General features: G+C 41.5%; 1 protein-coding gene and 1 long non-coding RNA gene across 2 annotated transcripts; one reads left to right on the forward strand and one right to left on the reverse strand.

Annotated features, from left to right (window-relative positions):
* On the reverse strand, positions 1-21,531 carry LOC311596457. The gene is made up of 4 exons (XR_014778850.1): positions 21,433-21,531; positions 20,972-21,030; positions 19,591-19,686; positions 1-44 (listed from the first exon to the last, which is right to left on the reverse strand). It is a non-coding gene; the product is annotated as an uncharacterized lncRNA (long non-coding RNA).
* Positions 13,880-27,015, forward strand: MC2R (melanocortin 2 receptor). The gene is made up of 2 exons (XM_084779921.1): positions 13,880-14,035; positions 25,031-27,015. Exons 1-2 carry the CDS (start codon positions 13,898-13,900, stop codon positions 26,039-26,041), a joined length of 1,149 nt encoding a protein of 382 aa, XP_084636047.1. The 5' UTR covers positions 13,880-13,897; the 3' UTR covers positions 26,042-27,015.

The raw sequence follows: 27,015 nt of genomic DNA on the forward strand, positions 1-27,015 counted from the left end.
AGTCTTTTGTTGATTATTATACAAAACATACAGCCACCAAGACCCTGCATAAGGGAAAAAAAAAAGGGAGGGGAGTCACACTGAACCAGTACAGCTTAGGATTGACACTTGTCACTGTATACAATCCACCAGCCAGAACTTTTTCCATCATTAATATTAACCTGATTATAAGAGAAAATTGACAACATTTATTATACTCAGAGGGCTATGAAAAGAACAAAAAGAATCAGAGCAGTAGTGGCAGATGCCTTTAATTCCAGCACTTGGGAGGCAGGGCAGGTGGATCTCTTCGCGTTCGAGGCTGGCCTGATTTACTGAGCGAGTTCTAGGACAGCCAAGACTACCCAGAGAAATCTGAATCGACCTCCTCCTCTCTACTCCCCCACAAAAGAAAAAAGAACATGACATTTGTAGAGGATATAACAGAGACAGTCAGAGAGGAGTTGGAGGTGTAATGTGGAGTTAATACAATCAAACACATTGTTTATTTGTATAAAATGATCAAAGAAGGAATGGGAAAAAAAATGGAGACCTTAGAATAGGTAGTTAATGATCACAGTGTCTCTGCAATAGGCTGGCAATGTAGTGTCCTCTTAGAAAGAAAGGGTGCTAGTAAGATTGGGTAAGTGCATCAAGATGTCACAATTACCCAGGTTTGTATCTATGACTCACACCCACACAGTCTGTCTCCATAGACCATTTTGTCAGTCTCCGTGATAGGCTGCTCTATTTCCTTCATCTCTCTCCATCCATCACCTACCCTTTACTAGAGCCCAAATGTATGATTGTATGCTTTCATTCCCTCTCTCTCCCCTCTCCCCACCTCTCTCTCTCCCTCTTTCTCTTTTTCTCTCTCTCTCTCTTTCTCTCCCTTCCTCCCTTCCTCCTTCCCTACCTCCCCATAGATTATTTTTTCCAATTTTACCTGTTAAACAAAATACTTTATACCCTTCACAGTGCAACTTAAGCAGTATAAAAGCCATCCTAACACAAACTGGATAGAAGAATAGGTACTTCAAATGCAAAATTCCCTAAACATATAAACTTCAAATATAGCGCCATCTTAGTTTGCTTCCATGTTGCTTTGATAAAACACTGACCCAAAGCAACTTATTGAGGAAAAGGTTTATGTCAGATTACAGATTACAGTCTACCAGGGGTGGAAGCCGAGATAGGGACTCAAAGTAGGAACCTGGAGGCAGAAACTAAAAGCAGAGGGCAGTGGGGAAACACTACTTACTGGCTTGTTCCCTGTGGCTTGCTCAGCATGCTTTTTTTAAACAACCCACAAGTATTTGCCCAGGGCTGGCATCATTCACAATGGGCTGAACCTACCCACACCAGCCATCAATTATGAAAATGCCACACAGACCTGCCTATAGGCCAAACTAATGGAAACATTTCTTCAATTGGGGCTCTCTCTTCCAAAGTGACTCTAGCCTATGTCAAGTTGGCAAAAACTACCAAGCACATGTCATGTGCCTGTCAACTGTGCTGAACATTTAGTCATAAGTGGCCCTTCTCAACTTCATACTGAACTAACTTCTCTAGGTTAGAGGTTCTGTTCTGCAAACCTCAATACCCAGAACTTAACACAATGTCAGCACATGGTTCCATGAGAGTAAAATAAAGGAAAGAAGAGATAAATCTTTGCTTTTGTAGTACTTAAAGGTGTGATGAAGGACCAAAGACACCAACATAATATGAAAAAGCTAGTCAACCATAGAGCTGAAAGGAAATTAGGAATGGATCAAGGATCTGGTTGGCTCCCCTACACTGTGCAAGCCACTATTGCTGGGCTATTTGTGAAAGCATAGATGTCCGAACATTAATTTTAATATTATATTTAATTCTGGAGGTAAGATCAGTTAACAAATATGCTTCTTCTGGTTTTGTAGGCAGAAGCTAATTTTCAGTCCGGGTGGTATAACTTAACACATTTTTTAAATTAATCATGTAGCTCAAATGTTTCTAGCTCAGATTAACATATTATTGCCTGTACTTCTGTAAGAAAATGAACAACTAAGCAGGCAAGTCTTCTCCTTCTACTGAGAGAAAAATAAATACACACACATACACACACATACACACTCATATAGACACATGCACACTCACACACACATACTCACATACATGCACACACATACACACACACACACACAGACACACACATTCACACACATTCACACAGACACAGATGCTTCAATTCAACATCCCACAGAAATGTCTCATTCCTGCCCCATAGCACTCAGATCCACCCTTCCCTGCCTTCTCAACACTCCTCATGGCCACTCCTGCAGTATCACTGGCTTGCAGGGTCTTCTCACTGCGGACTATCCCATCAACATACCAACTTACCAATAAAATCCTTTCAACAAGAATGTTGCCCTTCATAGGATATCTTTAAAATCTAATTCAGAGACCAAAGATAGTAGGATGTTTGTTGCAAAAAGGCTGGATGCAAAAGCTGTCGATTGTGCATGAATAAGCTCTCGGAACCTATTACACAGTACAAGACGATATCTCATACTGCTGTAATATACACTTGAAATTTCCTGAAAAAAGAAAAAAAGCTCATCACAGTACCCCAGCCCCCAACAACGGCTGGCACTCCCTGGTAACCCTCAGGCCACTCCACTGGGGGAAGCAGGGAGCCCAACTGCAGATCTTCACCCCTCCCTTCTCTATTCTAAATCCAACCATCCTGTCTCGCCCTCAACTCCATAGCAGACTACATGTTTTAGTTTTCTCCTCCTCTCTGTCCCCATCTTTCCCTCCAACCTTCCTCCCTAGTCATCCTGTTATCCCAGCCCCCACCGGAGCAGGCATTCCCTGGGAGCCAGCCACCCAAGCCTGTTGGAGTAGAGCAGGCAGATGAGCTTCCTTTGTCTCATGCTTCAGCCATATTGGACTTCGCAAGGCCTACTGTGGTAGGACTACTGGAATCTAGTGGAGCCATATCATCCTGGCTGTTATTGCAGTTTTTCATTGGCATCTAGGCATATGGGTCTGTGTTAAGTGTGATTCTAGGACCTGATACCTAATCTTGTCTTTGTTGGGTAGGTGTTCCATTCCTTGGTCTCTGTTGCCTTCTCCGACTCTTAGGCAGGTGTGGTAGATATGTGTTGCTTAGTAGGGAATTCTTCTGGGATCTTGCTAGTTCCTAGCACTAAGTGCCTACATAAAAGAACAGGAGAGCTCTCATACCAGCAACTTAAGAGCACGCCTGAAAACTCTAGAACAAAAGGAAAAACTCATACCCAAGAGGAGCAGAGGGAAAGAAATAATCAAACTCAGGGTCGAAATCAGTAAAAAAGAAGCAAACAGAACAATACAGCCAACAAAACAAGGAGTAAGTTCCTTGTGAAAATCAATAGAGCAAAGCCTTATTTAAATTAACTAAAAGGTGGAGAGAGAACATCCAAGTTAACAAAATCAGAAAAAAATTTAAAAAAAAAAAAAAGGCTATAACAGACACTGAGGAAATCCAAAGACCCAAAAGGACATATTTTTAAAATGTGCACTCTACCAATTTGGAAAATCTAAACAGGTCTATAAATCTATAACCCCTGGTGAAATACAGACACTCATCAAAAGTCTCCCAACCAAAAAAAGCCCATGTTAGATGGTTTTAGTACAGAATTCTACCATACTTTCAAAGAAGAGTTAACACCAATACTACTTAAATTATTCCACAAATTAGAAACAGAAGAAACATTGCCTAATTCATGTTGAGGCCACAATTACCCTGATACCCAAACTACACAAAGACACAACAAATAAAAAGAATTACAGACTATTTTCCTTCATGAACATAGATGCAAAAATTTCTCAATAAAGTACTTACAAGCTGAATCTAAGAACACATCAAAAAAGACCATCCCATGATCAAGTAGGTTTCATCCCAGAGATGCAAGCATGGTTCAACATACAAAAATTCATCAATGTAATCTACCATCGAAGCAAACTGAAAAAAAAAATATCATCATCTCACTAGATGCAGAAAAGGCCTTTGACAAAATCAAACACCATTTTATAGTAAGAGGCCTGGAAGGATTCGTTATAAAAAGGGACATATTTTGACATAATAAAGGCAGTTTACAGCAAGCCTATAGCCAGCATCAACTGATATGGAAAGAAACTCAAAGCATTTCCACTAAAATCATAAACAAGATAAAGTTGTCTACCCTCCTTATACCTATTCAATATAGTAGTACTTGAAGCAATAAGACAACTGAAGGAGATCAAGGAGATAACAAATTAGATAAACGTAATAAACAAATTAAATAAATGTAGCTTTATTAAGATGATATGAAAGTATACGTAAATGGCCCTAAAATTTCCACTAGAAAATTCCTACAGCTTAAAATCTTTCAGCAAAATGGCTGGACACAAAATTAACTCACAAAAATTAGCAGCCTTCTTATAAACAAACAGACTGAGAAAGAAATCACGGTTACAACACCTTTCACAATAGCCTCAAGTAATATAAATTATCTTGGGGTAACACTAGCCAAGCAAATGAAAGACCTGTATGACAAGAACTTCAAGACTCTGAAGAAAGAAATTGAAAAAGATACCAGAATATGGAAAGATCTCCAATGGGTTATTAGGATTAACCCATAGTGAAAATGGCCATTCTACCAAAAGCATTGAATCTACAGATTCAATGCAATACCCAACAAAAGTCCAACACAGTTCCTGGCAGATTTTGAAAGGACACTTTTCAACTTCATATAGAAAAACAAAGAACCCAGGAAAGCTAAACAAACCTGAACAATAAAATAACTCCTGGAGATCTCTCCATTACCAACTTGCTTATAGTACAGAGCTATAGTATAAAAACAGAATGTTATTGGCATAAAACAGGCACGCTGATCAATAAAATCAAATTGAAGATCCAGACATAAATCTGGACATGTATGGACATCTGATTTTTGCTAAAGAAGTCATAAATACACACTGGGGAAAAAACAGCATCTTCAACAAATAGTATTGGTCAAATTGGATGGCTACATGTAGAAGCCTACTTATCACCCTGCTGAAAACTCAATTCCAAATGGATCAAAGGTCTCAGCATAAAACCAGGTATCCTGAATATGATAGAAGAGAAAGTGCAAAATAGTCTTGAATTCATTGGCACAGAAGAAGACTTTCTGAAGAGAATACTGTTAACACACTCACTAAGATCAATAATTAGTAAGTATGACCCCATAAAACTAAAAAGCTTCTGTAAGGCAAAGGACACCATTAATTGGGCAAAGTAGCAACCTATATAATAGGAAAAGATTTTTTACCAAGTCCACTTCAGATAGTGGGATAATATCCAAAATATATATAGAGAAATCAAGAGAGAAGAGACTCCAAGATGGCAGTGCCCAGTGCACATGGTGTCTGAGTAGCAGGCATTGGTTGTACCTTCTGAGTGGTGAGGGGGTAAGAAGGACAAGCTTGCAAGGAGGAGAGAAACTTTGGTCTGAGGCATCTCTGAGATTCCATCTTAGATCCATCAGAATGACTAAGATCAAAAACTCAAGTGACAGCACATGCTGGTGAGATTGTGGAGAAAGGGGAACACTCCTCCTTTGCTGATGGGAGTAAAACTTGTACAACCACTTTGAAAATCAATATGGCTCTCTCATCTAGAGTCCCACTAGAATGTCCTCTCCTCTGTCGCAGTTTCCTGGTAAGTGAAGGCTTTCGTGGGACATGCCCGTTGGGCTAATATGCAGATATGAGTGAGTATATACCATTTGAGTCTTTCTGCTTCTGGGTTAACTCACTCATTATGATCATTTCTAGCTCAATCCATTTATCCACAAATTTCGGGAATTCCTTGTTTTTAATAGCTGAATAGTATTCCATAGTGTATATGTACCACAGTTTCCTTATCCATTCTTCTATTGAGGGACACTTAGGCTGTTTCCATGTTCTGGCTATTATGAATAAGGCTGCTATGAACATGGTTGAGCAAATTTTCTTGCTGTGTGCTGGAGCATCTTCTGGGTATATTGCAAGGAGTGGAATAGCTGGGTCTTGAGGAAGCCCCTACAAGTAGAACATTATGATAGGCAGATTTGGGCACAGGGGTCCCGCTCAAACTAAGGCACCAGCCAAGGACAATACAGGCGGTAAACCTTAAGCCCCTACCCAGATCTACAAATGGACAGAACACTCTCCACAGTAGAGTGGAGAGTGGGATATTACTTTCTCACATACTCTGGTGCCTCACCTTTGACCATGTCCCCTGGACGGGGAGACTTGTTGGCAATCAGAGGAAGGACAGCAGGTTACCAAGAAGAGACTTGATACCCTATGATCATATAGAGGGGAAGGTAATCCCTCTCAGGAACAGTCATAGGGGAGGGGAATAAGGGGAAATTGGGAGGGAGGGAAGAATGGGAGGATACAAGGGATGGGATAACCATTGAGATGTAACAAGAATAAATTAATAAAGGAGGAAAAAAATAAAATTAAAAAAAAAAAGAAAATCAATATGGCACATTCTAAGAAAATTGGGAAAACCTCTACCTCAAGTCCCAGCTATATCACTCCTGGGCATATATCCAAAAGATGCTCCACCACACAACAAGGACATTTACTAACCTATGTTCATAGCATCTTTATTCGTAATAGCCAGAGAGACTAGAAACAACCCAGATGTCCCTCAATAGAAGAATAGATAAAGAAATTGTGGTACATTTACACAATGGAATTCTAGTCAGCTATTAACAACAAGGACATCATGAAATCTGCAGGCAAATGAGTGGAACTAGAAAAGATCATCCTGCGTGAGGTAGCCCAGACCTAGAAGCACACGTGGTATGTACTCACTTATAATTAGAATGTTATCCATGAAGTACAGGATAACCACATTATCATTCACAGACCCAAAGAAGATGAGTAACAAAGAAGACCCAATGGAGGATTCTTAAATCTCACTCGGGAGGAGAAATAGAATAGACAGCAGAAGCAATTGAAGAGAGGAAACAATGTAGGGGAGAGAAGTGGGTGGAGATCAGACCTGGGGAGAGCACGAGCAGCAGGACAGAGAGCTTGCAGAGAGAAGAGAAAACATGGGCAGGGGCATCTCAGCGGCAACCTGGAGACCTACAACAGGGTAAGCTTCTGGGAGGCTATGGGGGTGACTGTAGCTGAGACTCCTAGTAGCAGGGGTCATGGAGATTAAAAAGCCCACCCCCTAACTAGACAGGACTCCAAGTGAAGGGAGGGGAACACCAACCCATGCACAAAAGCTTCCACCCAAAATGCACCCTGCCTACAAGATGTACAAGGATCAAAATGGAACAGAGATTGAGGGAATGTATAACTAATGCCTGGCCCAACCTGAGATCCACCCCATGGGAGAGAGCCAACCCCTGATACACTAAAGATATTCTGCTATGCTCTCAGACAGCAGCCTGTCCTCTCTCCCCAGGCTCTCCCCCAGCAGAGGATCAAAACAGCTGCTGAGTCTCCCAGACAAACATGGGGGAGGGGGGAACCATAGTTCAGGGACAAAAGCTCCACAAGCCAATAGAGCCAACTAACCAGGGCCCAGGGGAGCTTACAGAGACTGAAGAAACAACCAAGGACCATGCATTGACAGAACCTAACCCCCCTACACAGCTGTAGTCTATGGGCAGCTCTGGCTTCATGCGGGTCCCCTAGTAAAGGGAGCGAGGGCTCTGCTGCCTGCTTTTTGATCACTTTCCCCTGGTGGGGATGCCTCACCAGGCCACAGGGGAAAAGGATGTGCTCAGTTCTAATGCAACTTGATGGGCTAGGGTAGGTTTTGGTAGGGAGAGGGGGAAGAGGGAGAGAAGATGGGACTTGGAGGAGAGGAAGGAAAAGCTATGATCGATACGTAAAATTAATTAATTTTTTAATTAATGAAAAAGGAACTCAGAAAGCTAGATATCAAGAACACAAATAACCCAATTAAAAATGGATAACAGATAAACTGAATTCTCATAAGAGGAAAGCCAAATGGTTGAGAAAAGTGTAAAAAGATGTCCAGCATCTTTAGTCATCAGTGAAGCCCAAATCAAACTTATTTTGAGATTTCATCTCACTCCCATCTGAATGGATCAATAACACAAGTGACAGCTCATGCTGGTGAGGATGTGGAGGAAGGGGAACACTCATCCATCACTGGTGGGACGGAAGCCTCATACAGGCCCTTTGGAAATCACTGTGGCAGTTCCTCAGACAGTTGGAAGGTCCAGCTATACCATTCTTTAGCATATAGCCAAAGGATGCTCCATCCTACTACAGAGACGTTTGCTCCACCATGTTCACTGTTGCTCGGTTAATAGCCAGAAATTGGAAACAACATAGATGTCCCTCAGCAGCTGAAAGGATAAGGAAAATGTGGCACATTTACACAATGGAATACTACTCGGGTGTTAAAAAGAATGAAATTTGCAGGTAAATGGGTGGAATTAGAAACAAAATCATCCTGAGTGAGATAACCCAGATCAGAAAGTCAAATACGGTATATATTAACTTATATGTGGATATTTGCTGTTCAACCCATGATAACCAAGCTATAATCTGTAGAAACACAGAGGCAAGATATACCATAAGGCACTAGGGAGTATAGACAGATCTTGTCAGGAAAGAGAAACAAAATGATTATGCATGCATGAGGGCACTGGAATGGGAGGATCAAGTTGAGAAGGTGAAAGAGGAAGACATGGGAGGGAATACAGGGACAGAACAATAAAATTAAGGACCTCTTGAGGGTAGTATAGAAACCTAATATAGTGGAAGCTTTATATACATATACATATATGTGTGTATATACATATGTATAAGTGTGTGTGTGTGTATGTGTATATATATATATATGTTTTCTTCAACAAAGTGACATTGGATATGCCAGCCCAGCCCAGGGCAGGCCCCATGCTCAAGAGTAGTTAGCCAACAGAAATCAGACTCCATAGTTTTTCAGTGTTTTTTTTTCCTCACAGAAATTCTGTTTATTTCAGTTTTTACAATCCTGATGAGATTCTCTTGTCCGAAGCTCTCATGCATTCAGATATTTCACGTGATGCCTGGTGTGGTCAGTAATGGAAGCTGTGATGAAGCAGTAGCTATGGTCATAAGGCTCTTGTAAGCCTGAAAGCAACATGGATTTTCTTCTCTATGCAGGAAGCTATGAAGTTGTCAGGGAGAGACTGCCTGAACAAAGCTCATCATCCTTTTTCGTGATCAATTAAATACCTCTCTCCAGGGACCTGAACAGGAAGGGGTCCATGAGACAGGTCACATCACACACTTGCCTTTTCCTGTATCTATATCCCAAACAGCTATTAAAGGCTTTTTCTTTTTTCATCTCAAGGACTAAGTACTGGGTTGCAAGTTGGAGTTGGAGCAAACACTGACACAGATTTGTGTTGTCCAGGATTTTTCAAAGCATAAACCAGAGACAGAGTTTTTCTTTCTTTCTTTCTCTCTAAGAAAGGAGACAGAGCCTTTGGTTTTTTTGTCTTTGTTTTGGAGTTTTTGGGTTTTTTGTTTTGATTGTTTGTTTATTTGTTTGTTTGTTTTGTTTTAGAAAGAAGAAGAACATTGGTTTGTCATGAGCAGGGAGGGCCGGGGGTGGGAATGAACTTGATAAAAATACACAGTATGGAATTCTCACAGAGTCAATAAATGCATGAGAAAAGCCACATAGAAAGGTTTTAACACTTACAAGTTTCATTTTAAAGATTTGCCTTTAATTTTAATTGTATGTCTCTATGGGTTTATGTACACATGTGTAGGTGCCTGTGGGTTTATGCACATGTGTGTAGGTGCCTGTGGGTTTATGTACACGTGTGCCTGTGGAGGCCAGAAGAAGAAGCCAGGCTCCCCTGGAGCTGGAATTATAACTGATTATGAACTGCCTGACATTGGCGCTGGGACTCTCGTCTCTAGCTCTGCAAGAGCAGCACACAGTCAGAACCATTAAGCCACATCTCCAACCCTATTTTAAAAATAAAGCTTAATTTTGAAAGGCTTATTATGACTTCAATTTCCCATTTCCCATTCCTTCAGCATACCCCAGGAGGATTGTACCTCTACTTTTTTTTGTCCCTACAAGCGTCTGCCACAAACAGTCAAAGAAAATCTTTTTAATTGAATTAGGTTGAATCATCCACTTTCTTTTTTTATTATTAATTTATTTATTTCTTCACTTTACATCCCAATTGTAGTCTCCTCCCTCCTCTCCCACCTGGTCCCACCCTCTCTCCCTCTTCCCCTTATCCCCAATCCCATAGGGGATTCCCGCCCCCACCAACTGACCCCAGCACATCAAATTGCATCAGGGCTGAGTCCATCCTCTTCCCCTATGGCCTGGTGAGGCAGCCCCACCAACGGGAAGGGATCAAAACGCAGGCAACAGAGTTCAAGTCAGAGATAGCCCCTGCTCCCTTTTCTAAAGGACCCACATGGAGCCTGAGCTGCCCATTGTCTACATCTGTGTGGGGAGCCTAGGTCCAGTCCATGCATGGTCCTTGGTTGCTGCTTCAGTCCCTGCCAGCCGCTCTGGGCCCTGGTTAGTTGGCTCTGTTAGTCTTCTTGTGTCACCTCTAGATCTTTCTATCCTTCCCCCTGTTTTTCCACAAGACTTCCTATGTGGTCCAGTGAGACACAGCATCTGTTTGGGTCCTCTGCTGGGTGGAGCCTCTCAGAGGACAGCTGTGCTAGGCTCCTGTAGCTTCTCCTCATCCTTGGAATAAAATCAGAACTGATTGTCATGGATTCCGCCTCATCATAATAGTCAGCAATGTTCACCTCATACATGTTGCAGAAGATTTAAAGAGCTGATGCTGGGGATCAAATTCAGGAAATTTCAAATGTAGTGCTGGGGTTGAAATTCAGAGACTTGTATATGTCAGGCAAATATCACTGAATCGTACCCCCTACCCCCATGCTATGAAAATGAAATGTCCACATAAGTAAAACCCTTAGTATAATGGTTGTAGCTAGAAAATAGAAAACACCATATAAATTATCATTGCCTTAAGAGCATATTTCAGCAAAAAACACTACTTAGTTACCTTCCGATCCCCAGGATTCTGTACGCAGCCAAAATGCCATGGCTAAGTCTCGTCTTGTTCCTCTCCCTTTGTCTCCCTGGTCTCTGCTCTATCTAGCCTTTCCTTTCCCGTGGGGGAAGAAATTAACTGTGATTAGGCATAGAGGAACTCCTTGTGAGCTTCCTGCCTTTCTCTTTTTCCATCCCATCTTCAGAGGGAAAGAGGATGAATTATAAATGCAGTGGGGATGCAGTCGTAGAACCCACCTGTCAGCATCTCAGTCTACGAACTGGCCCTTCTGGGCTCACAGCTAAGGCACTCTTCAGCATCTTGGGGACCGGGTTATAAGAAGCACGAGTCTTGGTATATGATTTCACAGTTACCATGGTCCCGGCTCATCCCTCCAGCCACAGCTTTACCAGGAACAAGGGAGGCCCAGAGTTCCCGCCGTGCCCCGAACTGTTTATTACTCTAACACATATCTTCTGGCTCTGTTGTTTATTACTCTAACACATATCTTCTGGCTCTGTTTTACATTATTTCTGGTCTGCTTCTTCCAAAAATATATTTGCTCCCCTTTCTTAAAAGATTGGAGGGGAAAGAAGGTGAAGGCGAAGGAGAGATGAAATAACAAAAGCTAACCTTTTAGTCAAACATACAAGCTTAGCCACGTGATAGCTCTGTCAGACCCCTGAACAGAGCTGCTCATAGGTCCACCCGGAGGGAACTGACCTTCTCCGAGGTCCACCATCCACTGTCCTGCTTGATGCTAATCTCCCCTGGCCTGCCTTAAATTTTCCAGACCAGTGTCACAGACCTGTGACGGAAGTCCTTCAGATGTTACCAGTCAGAACGTTGAATTGACTTGTCCTACACTGTTGTCAGATGACTCAAACAGTCTGAGAGCAATGTCCCCCTTTTGTACAGTGTCACTATTATGAGGCCCTGCTAAGGAGAACCACACATAAGATACCTATAGACCTCTGTGCAGGACATAATTCTACAACAGAGTCCAGAGAAAGTCACTGTTCACTCATCTAACAAGTTAAAGTCAAACCTCTGCCCGACATCCTTTCCAGATAGCTCATAGATGAACATCTTTTAATTAGAGGCTAAAACACCTTTCAGTTGGTGTTTTTAAAGATAGCCACTTATCTGGACTCAGCATCTAAAAATCAGGATACAACCAAAACTTGACCCAGTCAACATTTAAAATTCAGGTGGAGGCTGGGCATGTGACTCGGGGTAGAGTACATGTTCAACATTTGTGGGGCCCAAGGTTCAATCTCTAACACAAACACACACACACACACACACACACACACACACACACACACACAAACACACTTCAAGTTAATATAGCTGATATCAAAAGCATCGCTTCCCTGAAGACCTTGGCAAACAGAAAATAACATTGCAGTCCCCAGAACTGAATTATTAATAATAATTTTCATGACAGTTTTAGACAGAGAAAAACTGGCAAAACATGAGGAATTGGGTTTTCTTTTTCATCTTGGCCCAAGCCCCATAATGTGCCCTTGAGCACACAAGTCCTTCTGCTCCGTTGTTTGACTTATGAAATATGAATAATATAGTTATTCCCTTTTATTCCCTTATTCTTAATGAGGTAAATGAGTCAAATGGTCACAAGATGTCTTGAGAGGCTTACTGGCAACTTTTAAAATCATTCCTTCCTGAATAAGTCCCTCAAAATTTCAACTTATTAATTACTTTCTTGAAAAACCAAATACAATCTTAAAATGACATTTAAAAAATAAAAAATATTACAATTCCAGAATCTGCCATGGACATGTTCAGAAACATTCAGAAATAATGTTATCAATGTAGACCAAGGAATACTGTCTTCTTGAGATTCTTTCCTTGGCTTGTCTAATTCTGTGTTACCAGAAGTACACAGTTCATTTCCAGTGACGTTTACTCAAGGTTATGATAACAAGTAGCTGTCTCCCAGTGATGCATATGTTCCGGCCTTTCCTGGTCCCAAGGACCATTTGCTTGCTCTTCTTCAAAGCTTATTTTTTCTCGATCAGCTTGGCCAGAAGGACCCTACTTCAGCGCTGAAGGTAAGTACATTTTGTACAAATTTCTCAGCTTCTTGAGTGCTCTAGGCCATGAATAGAACAGCTAGGAACAAACCTAAGAAAAAGCTATACCCTCTTAATTGTGATATTTCATCCTTCTTAAGGAAGTATCTTTTTTTTTTATTAAAGTGGGATAATAAAATGTATTTCTTCATCCGCTAACTAAACCTCTCTTCCCTACTAATGAATTCATTCATTTCTCTGTTAGCCTTCAAATTATTACTGACTCTACTCAAGACTCGCAGCAGGGTTTTTGCTGATGGAACTAGGGTTGAAAATCACATCAATCTCTTTCACCCCCTTCCTGAACCATCTTTTTACCCGGTTAACCTTTCTGTTTTTAAAAACGGGATGGTTTTCTGCCAAAAGACCAGGGGAGCCTGCACATGATGTCCCACTACCACTCTGAGCAGCTCTACCACTGATACGCACATATGACCTCAGCAACTTGAGGCATAGAATAAATAAGAGTTAAGCATGTTTATCACGAAATGCTCCCCAAAGTGACCATCACTTGGAGCATGCATTCAGTGAAGACTCAGTACACTCACAACTGGCTGACATGGAATATACAAAGTCTGGAAGGGGTGGGAATGGAAAGGGGGGTGCAGAGGTGCTGAGAGAAGGGACTTGAGCAAGACTGAAAAGAGGAGTGAATGGCTCTTCCTCACGCGTTCATGCGTTGAGCAACATTGTTTACTAGATTCGTGTACACTGCCCGGTTGCAGCAGTGAGGCCCCAGGGAGGCCCTGGGACAAGAACATCATGTTGCTGAGACGAACCTCACAGAAAGCTCTCGCAAAGAACCAAGTCTGGGAAGTTGCAGAGAGCCACAAACCTTTTTTGAGGAGATACCCCTCCCCACCTCATACCAGGGGCAGGACAAGGGAGGGCAGAAACTGGGTGAGTAGGTTCAAAGGACCATTGTCTCTCAGTTGCTTCTATGGCCCTCCTATCACAGGAAGAGATTTGCTTCCTGGGGACCTTACAACAACAAAGCAGCTACTTTGTTTGCGACAGCTCATTAATATTTCTACTTCTATTTTACACCGGAAGATTTAATTCAACTAACTTTTAAAGATATCTTTCTAAGCTGGTGTTGTATCGTATTGCCTTCTTTGCTCCAAGTCTTGTCAGTTTGTACTGTCTGGGCTTGAGACTATCCGAGCAATTCTTCCCTTAGGGAACACATGATGACACTGGCAGGTTGCAGAAGTCTGAGCTAGCTCCACCTGAAAGTAGCTGAAAGGCTGTGTCCCCAGAAATCTCACTCTTGTACAAGGTGCAGTGAGGCACAGAAGCAAGACTCCCTTGGCACCCAAGAGACCTAAGAGCTGAGTAGGATGGGGGTGGGGTGGAGTGATGACATGTTGTGGTGACAGCTTTTGTTCTACTAGCCTGGAGCCAGGCTATTCAAATTTAGAAAACTGGTTTTAAAATAAACATTCAGCACAAAGTCCTAGCAATAGGTGGATGGCATGGAATCCAACTTGGTGAGGTAAAAGGACATAGCAAACAATTACGACTTAACCTTCCACTGGGCAAGTGGCAGCACAGATAAAGGTTAATAAAGCCTTTAAGCCCAGTAGGGAGAAGAAATGCCTGACTCTGGTCAGGAAAATAAGACCAGCAGTGGTGGGTAGATCCCAGTTAACCAGGGTTAAGATCAATCAACACAGAAAGGGAGAAGACGCAGTACTGTGGTGGCTAAGCCCCCAGGAGAAGCTCCCAGACCCTACCTAGATATACCTGGGTTCCCTGTGCATCTAGCAGTAGAGAGGGAAAGCTTGGCTGGCCAGACACTCTCGTCTCTCACTCCAGTCTTAGTCTCTGGTCCTGTTTCCCTGGTCTTGCTGCTCACTGAGCTGCTGAGCTTTTCCCAGTGGGGTCAAAAGGCTCCAACTTTCATTCCTCTGACTGCTCAGAAAGACGCTTCCTCTAAAGCCTGCCATGGAGGATTCCCCCACAAAATTCAGTGGGTGTGCACTGGCCTCAGAGTGTGCAGTCATTCCTGAAGGGTTATAAGGAGCTTTTCTGTAAAACCAGGGAGAGCAGACATGAGTTGGTCACAGGAATCCTGCTCCTAGGAAAGGAGATAGTGAGCCTATTGGAATGGTAGAATTGCGCTCATCCTTGGAGCTTCTACTTCACTTACCAGAGTCTTGATTACTAATATCTATGAGTCTAGCTAGGCATGGTGGCACATGCCTACGACCCTAATACTCCAGAGATCAAGGTAGGAAAGCCAAATTTCAGATAGAATTGGGTCATATCTCCGGACCCTGTCTCGAAACAAAAACAAGCTCATTAGACTTGTATAATATGATGCCATTGTATTTATTTAGCACCATAAATCATACATAGTGAGATGAAGTGAATCCCTCTCAACTTTGCCTCAAGGATAAAGGATTGGAGAAGGAAAATAGAGAGAGCTCCAATGGGAGTTGGCAGGTCAGTGTCAGTTTTAAGGAAGAAATATGTGGGGGTTTAGACTGACACTCACATGGATTTGGTTTAAGGGATATACTGATGATGTGAGAAAAGATGGCTTGAAAATTCCCAACCGCCTCTCTTCCTGACCTGCAGACACCTGAGGACAGATGGGAACACCTTCTCACTAAGCTAAAGAAAAGATTCTCAGGAAACCTATTTGTTACACCTTCCTCTGCCTCAACTAAGACTTCAGATCAACTGTCACAAGTTATCTTGTGCATTGTATTGTTTACAGTACAAAAAAAAAGACAGACTTCAACAGTCATTACTGGAAAGACTGGATATTTTAGATGAAAGAAAGAAAGATGGATAGATAGATAAATAGTAGATAGATGATAGATAGATAGATAGATGATAGATAAATCAATAGTAGATAGATTGATAGATGATAGATGATATATAGATAGATAGATAGATAGATAGATAGATAGATAGATAGAGTGAGCAAGAGCAATGAGCAATCCTGGTGCTCAGCTGTCTTCATCTGTTTTATAAGTACAGAGTCTTCTGCAGGGCATAGTCCTTTCTGCAGTCAAAATGGGTCTTCTTACATCAATTAATGCAATCAAGGTTATTTTCTACAGGTTATTCTGGAGTCTGTCATCTTGGCAACCTTAATCACCATCATCCTTTACCCTCAAGTAGGCATAGCATTATAGTCCATCTCTTAAGTACGAACTGTGCCCAGTAACTTCCTTCTAAAGTGCGCATTCTGGAAAAGGTAAATAAGGGAATAGATACACAGTATTTAGGTCATATGACCTGTAACAACATGGAAGTGCCATGCTGACATAACTGAAGTATCTTGATATAACTGAAGTGTCCCTTGATATGAAATGATGAAAATGATGGTTTACCAAGGACTGGACCCAGTCCCCTACACAGATGTAGCCAACGGACAGCTTGGGCTTCCGTGGGACCTCTAGTAAGGGGAGCAGCTGGGCTGTCTCTGACATGGACTCTCTTGCCTGCTTTTTCTCATCACTTCCCACTGGAGGGACTGCCAGGTCATGCCACAGCAGAAGAGGATGCAACTGGATGGTTTGGAGTGGGTGGGAAGGAGGACCTCCCCTTTTCTAAGGAATAGAGAAGGGAGGATGGAGGAGAGGGAGGGAGGGTGGAACTGGGAGGTGAGGAGGGATGGGGTTACAACCAGGATGTAAAGTGAATAAAAAAATAAATTTAAAAATGCAAATGCAAAAGGAAGGAAGGAAGGAAAAAGAAAGGGAAAGAAAGGGAAATGATGGTTTACCTCTTGTGATCTTCTTTCTCAAAACCACAACCTCAGTCCAATCATTAGAAAAAAACATGAGACAAAAAAAAAAAAAAAAGAAAAAGAAAAACTTTGGCAAATTCTAAAAAACACTTTACCAATGCTTCATGGTGGTGGTGCATGCCTTTAATCCCAGCACTAGGGATGCCGAGGCAGAGGGAGGCAAATCTCCATGAGTTCAAGGACACCCTGGGCTACAGAGTGAGTTCTAGGACAGCTGGGGCTACAAGGAGAAACTCTATGTCAAAAAACAAAAGCAAAATCAAACAAAAAAATTATCAAGATCATTTTTTAAAGGAAAGTCTTTGAGGAAAGGCGACATACTTTCCTAGATGAGAAATTCCAGGACAGAGAGAGCAAATGTAAAATTCAATGTAAAATGTAAATTGTCAAGGTAATAGTAATAGTATTCTATTGATCCATTAATTGTGATAAGTGGATCACAGTAATTGAAGATGTAAATAACAGAAAAGTGGGTATGAACATATGTGAGAACTCAGTGACATTCATCATTTTCTATAAATTCAAAACTTTTCTAAAATAAAATGTTTTAAAATAACTAACTCTGCCAATCAACACTAACTGCTATTAATTTTTTTCAGTAGTAACACTCAAATACACAGCCTCATACATGCTCTACAGTTGAGCTATCTGTACTCAGCACACATCACTAAGATCTAGTGTGTAGCTTCTAGAAGGTTTTCTGTGGTTTTTGCATGAAATAAATATTTACGACCTTCTTTACTATCAGTAGAGTCCTGGACCCAGGGCCTCTAATGGATGCCAAAATCCATCGATGTCCAAGTCTTGAGATAAATGTCATCATATTTTTCTAGAGTCTATACATGCCTTCCTATATACTTTTCTGGATTATTTCTAATATCTACTACAATGAAAGAACTATATTAGTAATTTTTATACTATGCTGTTTAGGAAATATTGACAAGGGAACATATTTATATGTTTAGGATAGTTGCAATTGTTTTTGTAATACTTTCAATCTCTAGTGGATATGGAATCTGTAGACACTGTGTGTGTGTGTGTGTGTGTGTGTGTGTGTGTGTGTGTGTGTGTGTGTGTGTGTGTGATACATACATTCTCTGCACTACTGAACTGTATGGTATTAATTATATCTATCTTATAGATCCGGTAGAATTTATTTAATCTATCATGGATTATAAGTTATTTGTGTTTTAGTTTTACATTATTATAAATGATAATTAAATGAACATTACATACAAACATTTTTGTGCACATCATTATTTGCTCAGAAGCCTTGAGTCACAAGTCAGCCTAAGTTTTAGGTCTTGAAGTAAGCAGTATACTGATAGACCTGCGTCTGCCACTTCTTTCTCTAGACTTTTAGTGAAAACAAATTTTCTAGTTGTAAGTAGTATATCTTTAAAAGCTTTTATACTTTTTAAATGTGATGTATAGTGTCTAACTTTTATTTATGAGAATAATGTGGTGATCTTTGTTTGGAATATTTCATAGATATCGTGTTTAAAGTGTACTTCATGTGACCCTTGAACTCACTGTATTACCCGGGCTGGAATTAAATTTGTGGTTCCCTTATTTCCATCTCCAAGTATTCATTGGTGGTACTGAGACAGGACCTCATGAGGCCAGGCTGGCCTCAAACTCACTGTGTAGCTGAGGGTGGCCTTGAACTCATATCCTCTTACCTCCACCTCCAGCTGCTAGGATTACAGGTGTGTATCACTCAGCTCAGTTTAAGTGGAGCTAGGGAAAGAAATCATGATTTTATGCATGCTAGGCAAACAAACACTTTAGTAACTGAGCCACACCCTTAGCCTCGTGTCCCAGTTATTTTAAAAATGAAATTTCATTCCGGAAACGAGAAGCACTCATGAAGAATAATAGCCTTTCAAAAAGGATCATTTTGCACATTTTGTTAATTGTGCAAGCTGCAAATTTCATTTTTATGTTGTTTCTTAAGTTAGTGTCTTCATAATGTTTTTATTTACGCGTAGCCGTTGTGCATGTTTATGAGAAACAACGAGATGATTTAATACATGCGATCCATTGTGTGCAGCGCTCATACTGGGGTAATTAGCATCCATATCGATTTAAATATTTATGACTTCTTTGTGGTAAGCACATTCAAACTCTTTCTCTTTTGAAATATACTATTGACAACAATAATACTGATATATAGGTACCTTACCGTACAATAAAATGCCAGAACATAGAGCTCTACCTAACTGTAACCCATTACAGATCCCCTTGTAATGCTCTCTTCATTCTGTTTCCTAAACCTACTACCTGCTCATCTGAGATCAACCCTTTCAGATTCTCCATAAGAGTGAGATCAAACGTATATATAAAGTGTTTAATTTCTACATGTGCTTATATACGTGTTTTATGCACGAAAATTCTACAGTAGTAGGTTTCCACACAGCGTTTTCAAAATGTCTTTAGTGTTACTTAGCCCCTCCCCCACATTCCTTCTGCCCTCCCGTTCCCTGTGCCTGTAGCCTTTCTTGCTCCATTATTCCCCGGTGTCCCTTTACACCACTGTACTCTTTCTCTCCTCTCTCGAAATCCTTGCCATGGTTCCTTGCTAATTTCCTGACCTCCTGCTATCCTAAATGGAATGCATACTATCTGAAGATTGGAAGCTAAAAACCTACAAGTGAGAGACCACGTGCAGTCTGTGGTTCTGCGTTACCTACGAATGGCTGACTCCAGCTCCATTCATTCACCCATAAATTTCATCCTGTTGGTTTTTCTTAACAGCTGAATAATATTTCATTGTGCAAATGTTCTACATTTTAAAAAATATATTTCATTAATTTATTCATACTACATCTCAATTGTTATCCCATCCCTTGTATCCTCCCATTCCGCCCTTCCTCCCTCCCATTTTCCCCTTACTCCCCTCCCCTATGACTATGACTGAGGGGGACCTCTTCCCCCTGTATATGCTCATAGGGTATCAAGTCTCTTCTTGGTAGCCTGCTATCCTTCCTCTGAGTGCCACCAGGTCTCCCCATCCAGGGGACATGGTCAAATATGGTGCACCAGAGTTCATGTGAAAGTCAGACCCCACTCTCCACTCAACTGTGAAGAATGTCCTGTCCATTGGCTAAATCTGGGTGGGGTTCGAAGTTTACTGCATGTATTGTCCTTGGCTGGTGCCATAGTTTGAGCAGGACCCCTGGGCCCAGATCCACCCTTCATAATGTTCTTTTTGTAGGTTTCTAGGACCCTCTGGATCCTTCTATTTCCCCCATTCTCCCATGCTTCTCTCACCTAGAGTTCCAATAGGATGCTCTACATTTTTTTAAAAAAATATTCATCAGTCGATGGGTGTCTTGGCTGTTTTCATTTCATGTCTGTTGTGAATAGAGCAGCAAAAAACCTGGACAAGCAGGTGTGTCTGTGGTGGGATTTAGACTCATTAGACAATATGCCAAGAGTGGTCTAGCTGAGTTGTGTGGTAGATATATTTCCAGCTTGTAGAAGACTCCCTACTGATTTTTTTATAATGATGAGTAAATGTTCCTCTTTCCCCATACTCACACCAGCTTCTGTCATCCTTTGGGGTTTGCTTGTTTGATCTTAAACAGTCTGACTAGGGTAATATAAAAATCTCAATGTAGCTTTGCATTTCCATGATAACTGAAGATGCTGACATTTAAAAAATGTTTCTCAGACATTTCTTTTCATCTTTTGACAAACCCTTGTTTAGTACCATGCTCCAATTTTTAACTGGGTTGTTTGTTTCTTTAATGTTTATGTTTTCTTAGGTCTTTGTATATTCTATGTACTAATATATACAAACACATATATAAAGAAATTAAATGGCACTCCATCATAAAGGGGCAAGAATGCCCCTACAGAATACCACGGTGCTAACAAATAAAAAGTGTCAGGAATGGATTATCTCTTTTTAGAGTTATTGGACAATAAGGTCCCACAGACCCCCAAATGGTAAAAGATTTTACCACTGCTATTGACCAGGCTCCAAATTTGACAGTAAGACTCTATTGCTGAAGACACCACATACTAAAATCATTGAAATCTGGAGAAATCAAGCCAACACTCACCCAGAAGCTTCATCTCTACCAGATACCTTTCATGGTGCCGTGCGGTGCTTTAAATGCCTCTAGAGGAGAAAATGAATCTTACCCAGAGATTAATTAATTTTGCAAGGCACAATAACGACCAGCATAGCAAGACAGGCTGACTAGTGCGACGGTGTCATGAATGTCATGGCAGTAACCAAACACTGTCTGATTACACTTAAAGTCTGCTTATTGAAACTCATGTTGGCACTATTATGCATGCAATAACCTATGGCTAAGTCCTAGGGAAGGACCTACTGCTATTATTTTGTTAAATGGGCGTGGTATTGAGCCAACTCTTAATGGCTTATTATTACACCCACAGGTTAGTATTTCTCTAGACTCTCATTGGAGAAGCTTTCCCTCCCCCCAGTAGATGAGGATTAGCACAGAGACCTATAACTGATCAAGATTCAGAGAATGACAGACCGAGGACTGCTCACCTCTACATGGGACGTGCATAGCACACCCTTCCTTTCAAGGCTCAGGGATCATTGTGGAAGAGGGAGCAGAAAGACTGAAAATGTCAGAGGCAGAGATCTGTCAAAAGATGAAATACAAATGCCTGAGAAACATTTTTTTTTAATGTCAGCATCTTTAGTCATCACGGAAATGCAAAACTACATTGAGATTTTTATACTACCCTAGTCAGACTGTTTAAGACCAAACAAACAAATCCCAAAGGATGACTACAAAGGAATAGTTTTGTTTTGTTTTATTTAGACACGGCGGGGCAGTTGCACACATGAACTCATAGTAATTATGACAGCAAGCATAAAACCTACTCAAGCCTTTGGAAATTAATATGGTGCTTTCTCAGAAAATTGGGAATAGTGCAACATCAAGACACAAGTATACCACTCCTGGGCATATACCTGAAAGATGCTCCACCATACAACAAGGACATTTGCTCAACCATGTTCATAGCAGCTTTATTCATAGTAGCCAGAGTATAGAAACAACTTAGATGTCTTTCAACCAAAGAATGGATAAAGAACCTGTGATACATTTACATAATTGAATACTACTCAACTATTAAAAATAAGGAAATCATTAAATTTTGCAGGCAAATGGATTGAACTAGAAAAGACCATCCTAAGCTAGGTAACCCAGATCCAGAAAGACATGAATGATATATACACACTCATAAGTTCATAAGTGGATATTAGCAATGTAATACTGGACAGCCATACAATCAACAGACCTAAACAAGCTAAATAACAAGGAAAACCCTAGGGAGGATGCTTAATTCTCATTCAGAAGGTCAAATAAAACAGACACTGGAAGCTGTCAAAGAGAGGGAACAGGATGGGAGACTACCATATATGTCCTGTGAAAAATTTCACCAAGCAGGGCACTGAAACAGATGCTGAGGCTCACAGCCAAACTTTGGGCAGAGCGCAGAGAGTCTTATGGAAAAGTTGAGGGATAGAAGGACCCGGAGGGGACAGGAGCTCCACAAGGAGACTAACAAAGGCAATAAATCTGGGCCCTGGGCCCGGGGACTTGCAGAAACTGATGCACCAACCAAGGACTATGCATGGAGAGGACCTAGACCCCCTGCTCAGATGTATTAGATAGGCAGCTCAGTCTCCATGTGGGTTCCCTAAGATGGAAAGCAGAGGTAGCCTCTGATATAGACTCCATTGCCTGCTCCTTGATTACCTGCCCTTGGCAGGGCAGCCTTGCCAGGACACAGAGGAAGAGGATGCAGATAGTTCTGATGAGAGATGATAGGCTGGAGTCAGATGGTAGGAGAGAAGGGTCTCCCTTTCTGAGGACTACAGGAGGGAGGAGGGGGAAAGAAGGAGAGAGGGTAGGAGAGGGACAAGATGAGGGACGGGCTACAATTGGCATGTAAAGTGAATAAATTAAAAAATAATAATACATTTTTTTAAACCTACTCAAGCTCAAGCAAGACAAGATGCTAGTATGGAGAAGGAAGCTGCATGTGAAGTCCTATCCCTACTTGAGGGGTTATTGGCATTGAAAACTGCTGAGGGGGGAGGAGAGAGGGCAGAGCAGAGGGAGGGAGGGAGGGAGGGGGAGAGAGAGGGAGGGAGGGAGGGAGGGGGAGAGAAAACTCTCTTTAGGTTTTAGATCTTTAAGGATCTGGCCTCAGTGAGTCCTTATGATCCGTTAGAGGACCACATATCCAAGAGTACCTGAGAAGCACAAATTGTGCTTGCTAGATTGATTTGGTTTAATTCGGTTTTAATTAAGAAGATCCAAAGTTGTGTGGCTATGGACGAATCTTGGAGGGGCTGGGGAATCGGAGGGAGTGTGATCAAAAGGTATTCTACAAAATTCAAAGGTCTAATTTTAAAACAAGGGGGGGGAAAGGCAACAGCAATCCCAATTCCAACAAGAATGTTGAAATTTTCCACTTTGTTTATACTTTTAAAACTTTTCCTTAGCCAGCAAGGCTGTTTTTCAAACTTCGGTGACAAAGTGTGGCGTGGGGTGGAGGAGTGAGCAATTGGAAGAGTTCTCAGTAGCACACCTGATTTTAGTGCCTCCAAAGCCCTTTTAAGTCATATGTGCAAGTCAGCCGCTCAATATAAATAGTATTTGAGGCTGTAAAGTAAGTAAATCATGAAGCTTCAAGTCAGAAATGATAGGAAAAAAATCACACCACAGCCTTTTGACATTAGCACTAGCGTTGCTACCAATGAGCTTGCTTACCCAGCCCAACACAGCAGAGAGCAGCACACAGCTTCATTTAGTGTCCTCTACCAGTTAAAAGAAATATTGACCGCACACATTACACAGAAGTAAAGTGAGTTAGAGTCAAGCTGGGTGGTAGCTTTCACAACTCACCTCAAAGCTGCCAGTGGCTTCATGTCTAAAAAGAATCACGTAAAAACAAAAAAGGAAGAAAGAAGTTCCTTGAGGATCTGAGATGCTGAGAGAGGCCCTAGTTCACTCAAAGGTCATTTCAGAAAGCCCCCACTCCATGCCAACAGGCCCACAGGCTCCTTCTTTCCGCTGACCCTGGCATATTTGCCAGCCTGCAGGAGCCACTTCAGTTCTGCTCCTAGAAGCCTGCTCTGGCTTTGTTAGGTGAGAGAACACAACTGTCAACAGTCAGACTCTGAATGCCTGATAAGAAAACTCACTCGGCCACTCAGTACAAGGAGATCCAGAAGGTCTTTAGAAGTACAATAACACAGAAGCCTCCAGACCACAGAGGTCTTGCTACACACCGTGCAGACTTGTCCTTGGCAAGATTCAAGGAGGTCTGAAAAGCACAGAACCTAGTTTTGGGGACAGCTAGAGGTATTATGGAAATTATTAGCCATCTCCAGAGATTCCAAACAACAAAGAGGCCCTTCCTTGTTTTCTGGTTCTTGGTCCTTGGGTCTTGCTTTTGCTTTGAAACGCATTCTCTTCACGCTGCTCCAGCTGCATTTGAAATCATGAGTTCGAGTGATCTTTCCATTTTGGCTTCCTGGGGCACAGAAACATGCACCACTAAGCCCAGGTCCTAAAGAGCTTTTGGAATTGAGATAATAACATATACGCTCTGGTCGTCTTTTACAATAGCTCTTTAAAACCTCCATCATCATCCCGCACAGACTGTATGGTCCTATTGTGGCCCAGAAAACTAAAGTGATGAAAAAGAAAGGACCTATAAGTACCATCAGCTCCCAGACTCTGTCACAACCTTCAAGTTGGAAACGATTGTGTGTTTTCCCCTTTTTCCACACGCTGTTCCTTCCATTCTTCTCTCATCCAAGGCCTCAATGGCATACAGTGTAATCTATCATATACATTATCATATACATTCATAAGGGTAGAGGGAATAGAGACAGAGAGTAAAGGATGCATTTTCACTCTTATCTCACGGCTCAAAATCCCACTGCAAATGTTACTTTTAAGTTGGTTAATACAAGGGCTTAGCCAAAATTTTTATTTAAATTACCTCACTATAATAGTTTTTGGAACAAATAGTGCAGATTGCATTTTTATTTTTAGTTTAGTTTTTTTTTTTTTAGTCTTTCTGCAATGTGTGTTTTTATGTGTTCTGTTTAACCTCAGATCCTTCCACACAAAGAAAACATTCCAAAGAACCAAACATTCCGAAGAACCAGTCAAGATTTCCGTACAGTCAAATCCAAGCATAATCCGTGTCTTGACTCTGAGCAGGAAAAAAAAATGAAGCATATTATCAATTCGTATGAACACACCAATGGCACGGCAAGAAATAACTCAGATTGCCCTGATGTAGTTTTGCCAGAAGAGATATTTTTCACAATCTCCATCATTGGAATCTTGGAGAACCTGGTCGTCCTCCTGGCTGTGATCAAAAACAAAAATCTCCAGTCCCCCATGTATTTTTTCATCTGCAGTTTGGCCATTTCTGACATGCTGGGCAGTCTCTATAAGATCTTGGAAAATATCCTGATCATGTTCAGAAACATGGGTTACCTCAAGCCTCGCGGCAATTTTGAAAGCACAGCAGATGACATCGTTGACTGCATGTTTGTCCTCTCCCTGCTGGGTTCCATCTTCAGCCTGTCTGTGATTGCGGTTGACCGCTATATCACCATCTTCCATGCCCTGCAGTACCACAGCATTGTGACCATGCGCCGCACCATCATCATCCTAACGGTTATCTGGACGTTCTGCACAGGGAGCGGCATCACCATGGTGATCTTCTCCCACCACATCCCTACGGTGCTCACATTCACATCGCTGTTCCCTTTGATGCTGGTTTTCATCCTGTGTCTCTACATTCACATGTTCTTACTTGCCCGCTCCCATGCTAGGAAGATCTCTACCCTTCCTAGAACCAACATGAAAGGTGCCATGACATTGACCATCCTTCTTGGGGTCTTCATCTTCTGTTGGGCCCCCTTTGTTCTCCATGTCCTCTTAATGACCTTCTGTCCAAACAACCCTTACTGTGTTTGCTACATGTCTCTTTTCCAGGTCAATGGCATGTTAATCATGTGCAATGCAGTCATTGACCCCTTTATATATGCCTTTCGGAGCCCAGAGCTCAGAGATGCATTCAAAAAGATGCTCTCCTGGAACAGGTGTCAGTAGAATTTTTGCTCCCTCATTTGATTATTGTAAAGGGACCAAATAGCATGACAGTTGGACAAGTACTGATGCTTCTGACCAATATTTCCTTCTTCAATAGATAAGGATGATCCCAAACTAGTGTTTGACATCGCTGGCTTTCTTATTAACGGCCTCACTGTAGCTGCAAGCGTTATATTGAATCTAGAGAGATGAAGTGGTGTGCTAAAAAAGAAGAACAGTTTACAAAGCACACGTGGCAATACAATATGAGGACTGGGGTTAAGTTAATATTTGTTCTTTTGTGGGTAGAGGGCAAGATTGTCCTGGGAGGAGTTTCCAAGCTGGAAGCCATGGCAAACAAGTCTCTAGAAGTTGAAGTACTTTTTAAGCTTCTAACTTATTAACTAAATGTATTGCTCAGATTTCTATTTCTGTGGCAAATACATGCAACGCATCACCTTTAAGAGAGGAAAGGTTTGCTTTGGCTCATAGGTTGAGAGGTTTTGGATCATGGTACCTGGCTGTGGCTTTGGCCTATGGTGAAGCAGCACACCATACTGGGAGCATGTAGCAAAATAATTCATGACATGCAGAAACCCATGGTAAAGAAGAAAAATATGTGTCTCATAGTTTTCTTTGATGGTAAAACCTCAATGATCTAAGATTTTGCACTAGGTCCTACATCTTAAAGGCCACTTTCTGGTAGCAGCAAACTAAATAAGCCTTTAACATGTGGGGATCGCTTAACTACAGTAGAAAATGAGTTCCTAAAGACAAACGCATCTCACTATGACTCTCCTTTGCTCACTCAGGATCCCGCCTTAGTCTTAAAATCTTTTGCTGCTGCAATTTCCTCAAGCTTTAGAAGCAAACATTTCTAAGGATGAAATAAAAATTTACCCTGTTTGAATATATAATGCCTATTGTATTTGATGAAAGCATGGCCAAACTTGGTGCTTCTGTTCAAATTTGTAACACCCACCCACCCCCCAATG

This window comes from Acomys minous (assembly GCF_964271855.1).
Source record: "Acomys minous genome assembly, chromosome: 4".
NCBI classification, from domain to species: domain Eukaryota; kingdom Metazoa; phylum Chordata; class Mammalia; order Rodentia; family Muridae; genus Acomys; species Acomys minous.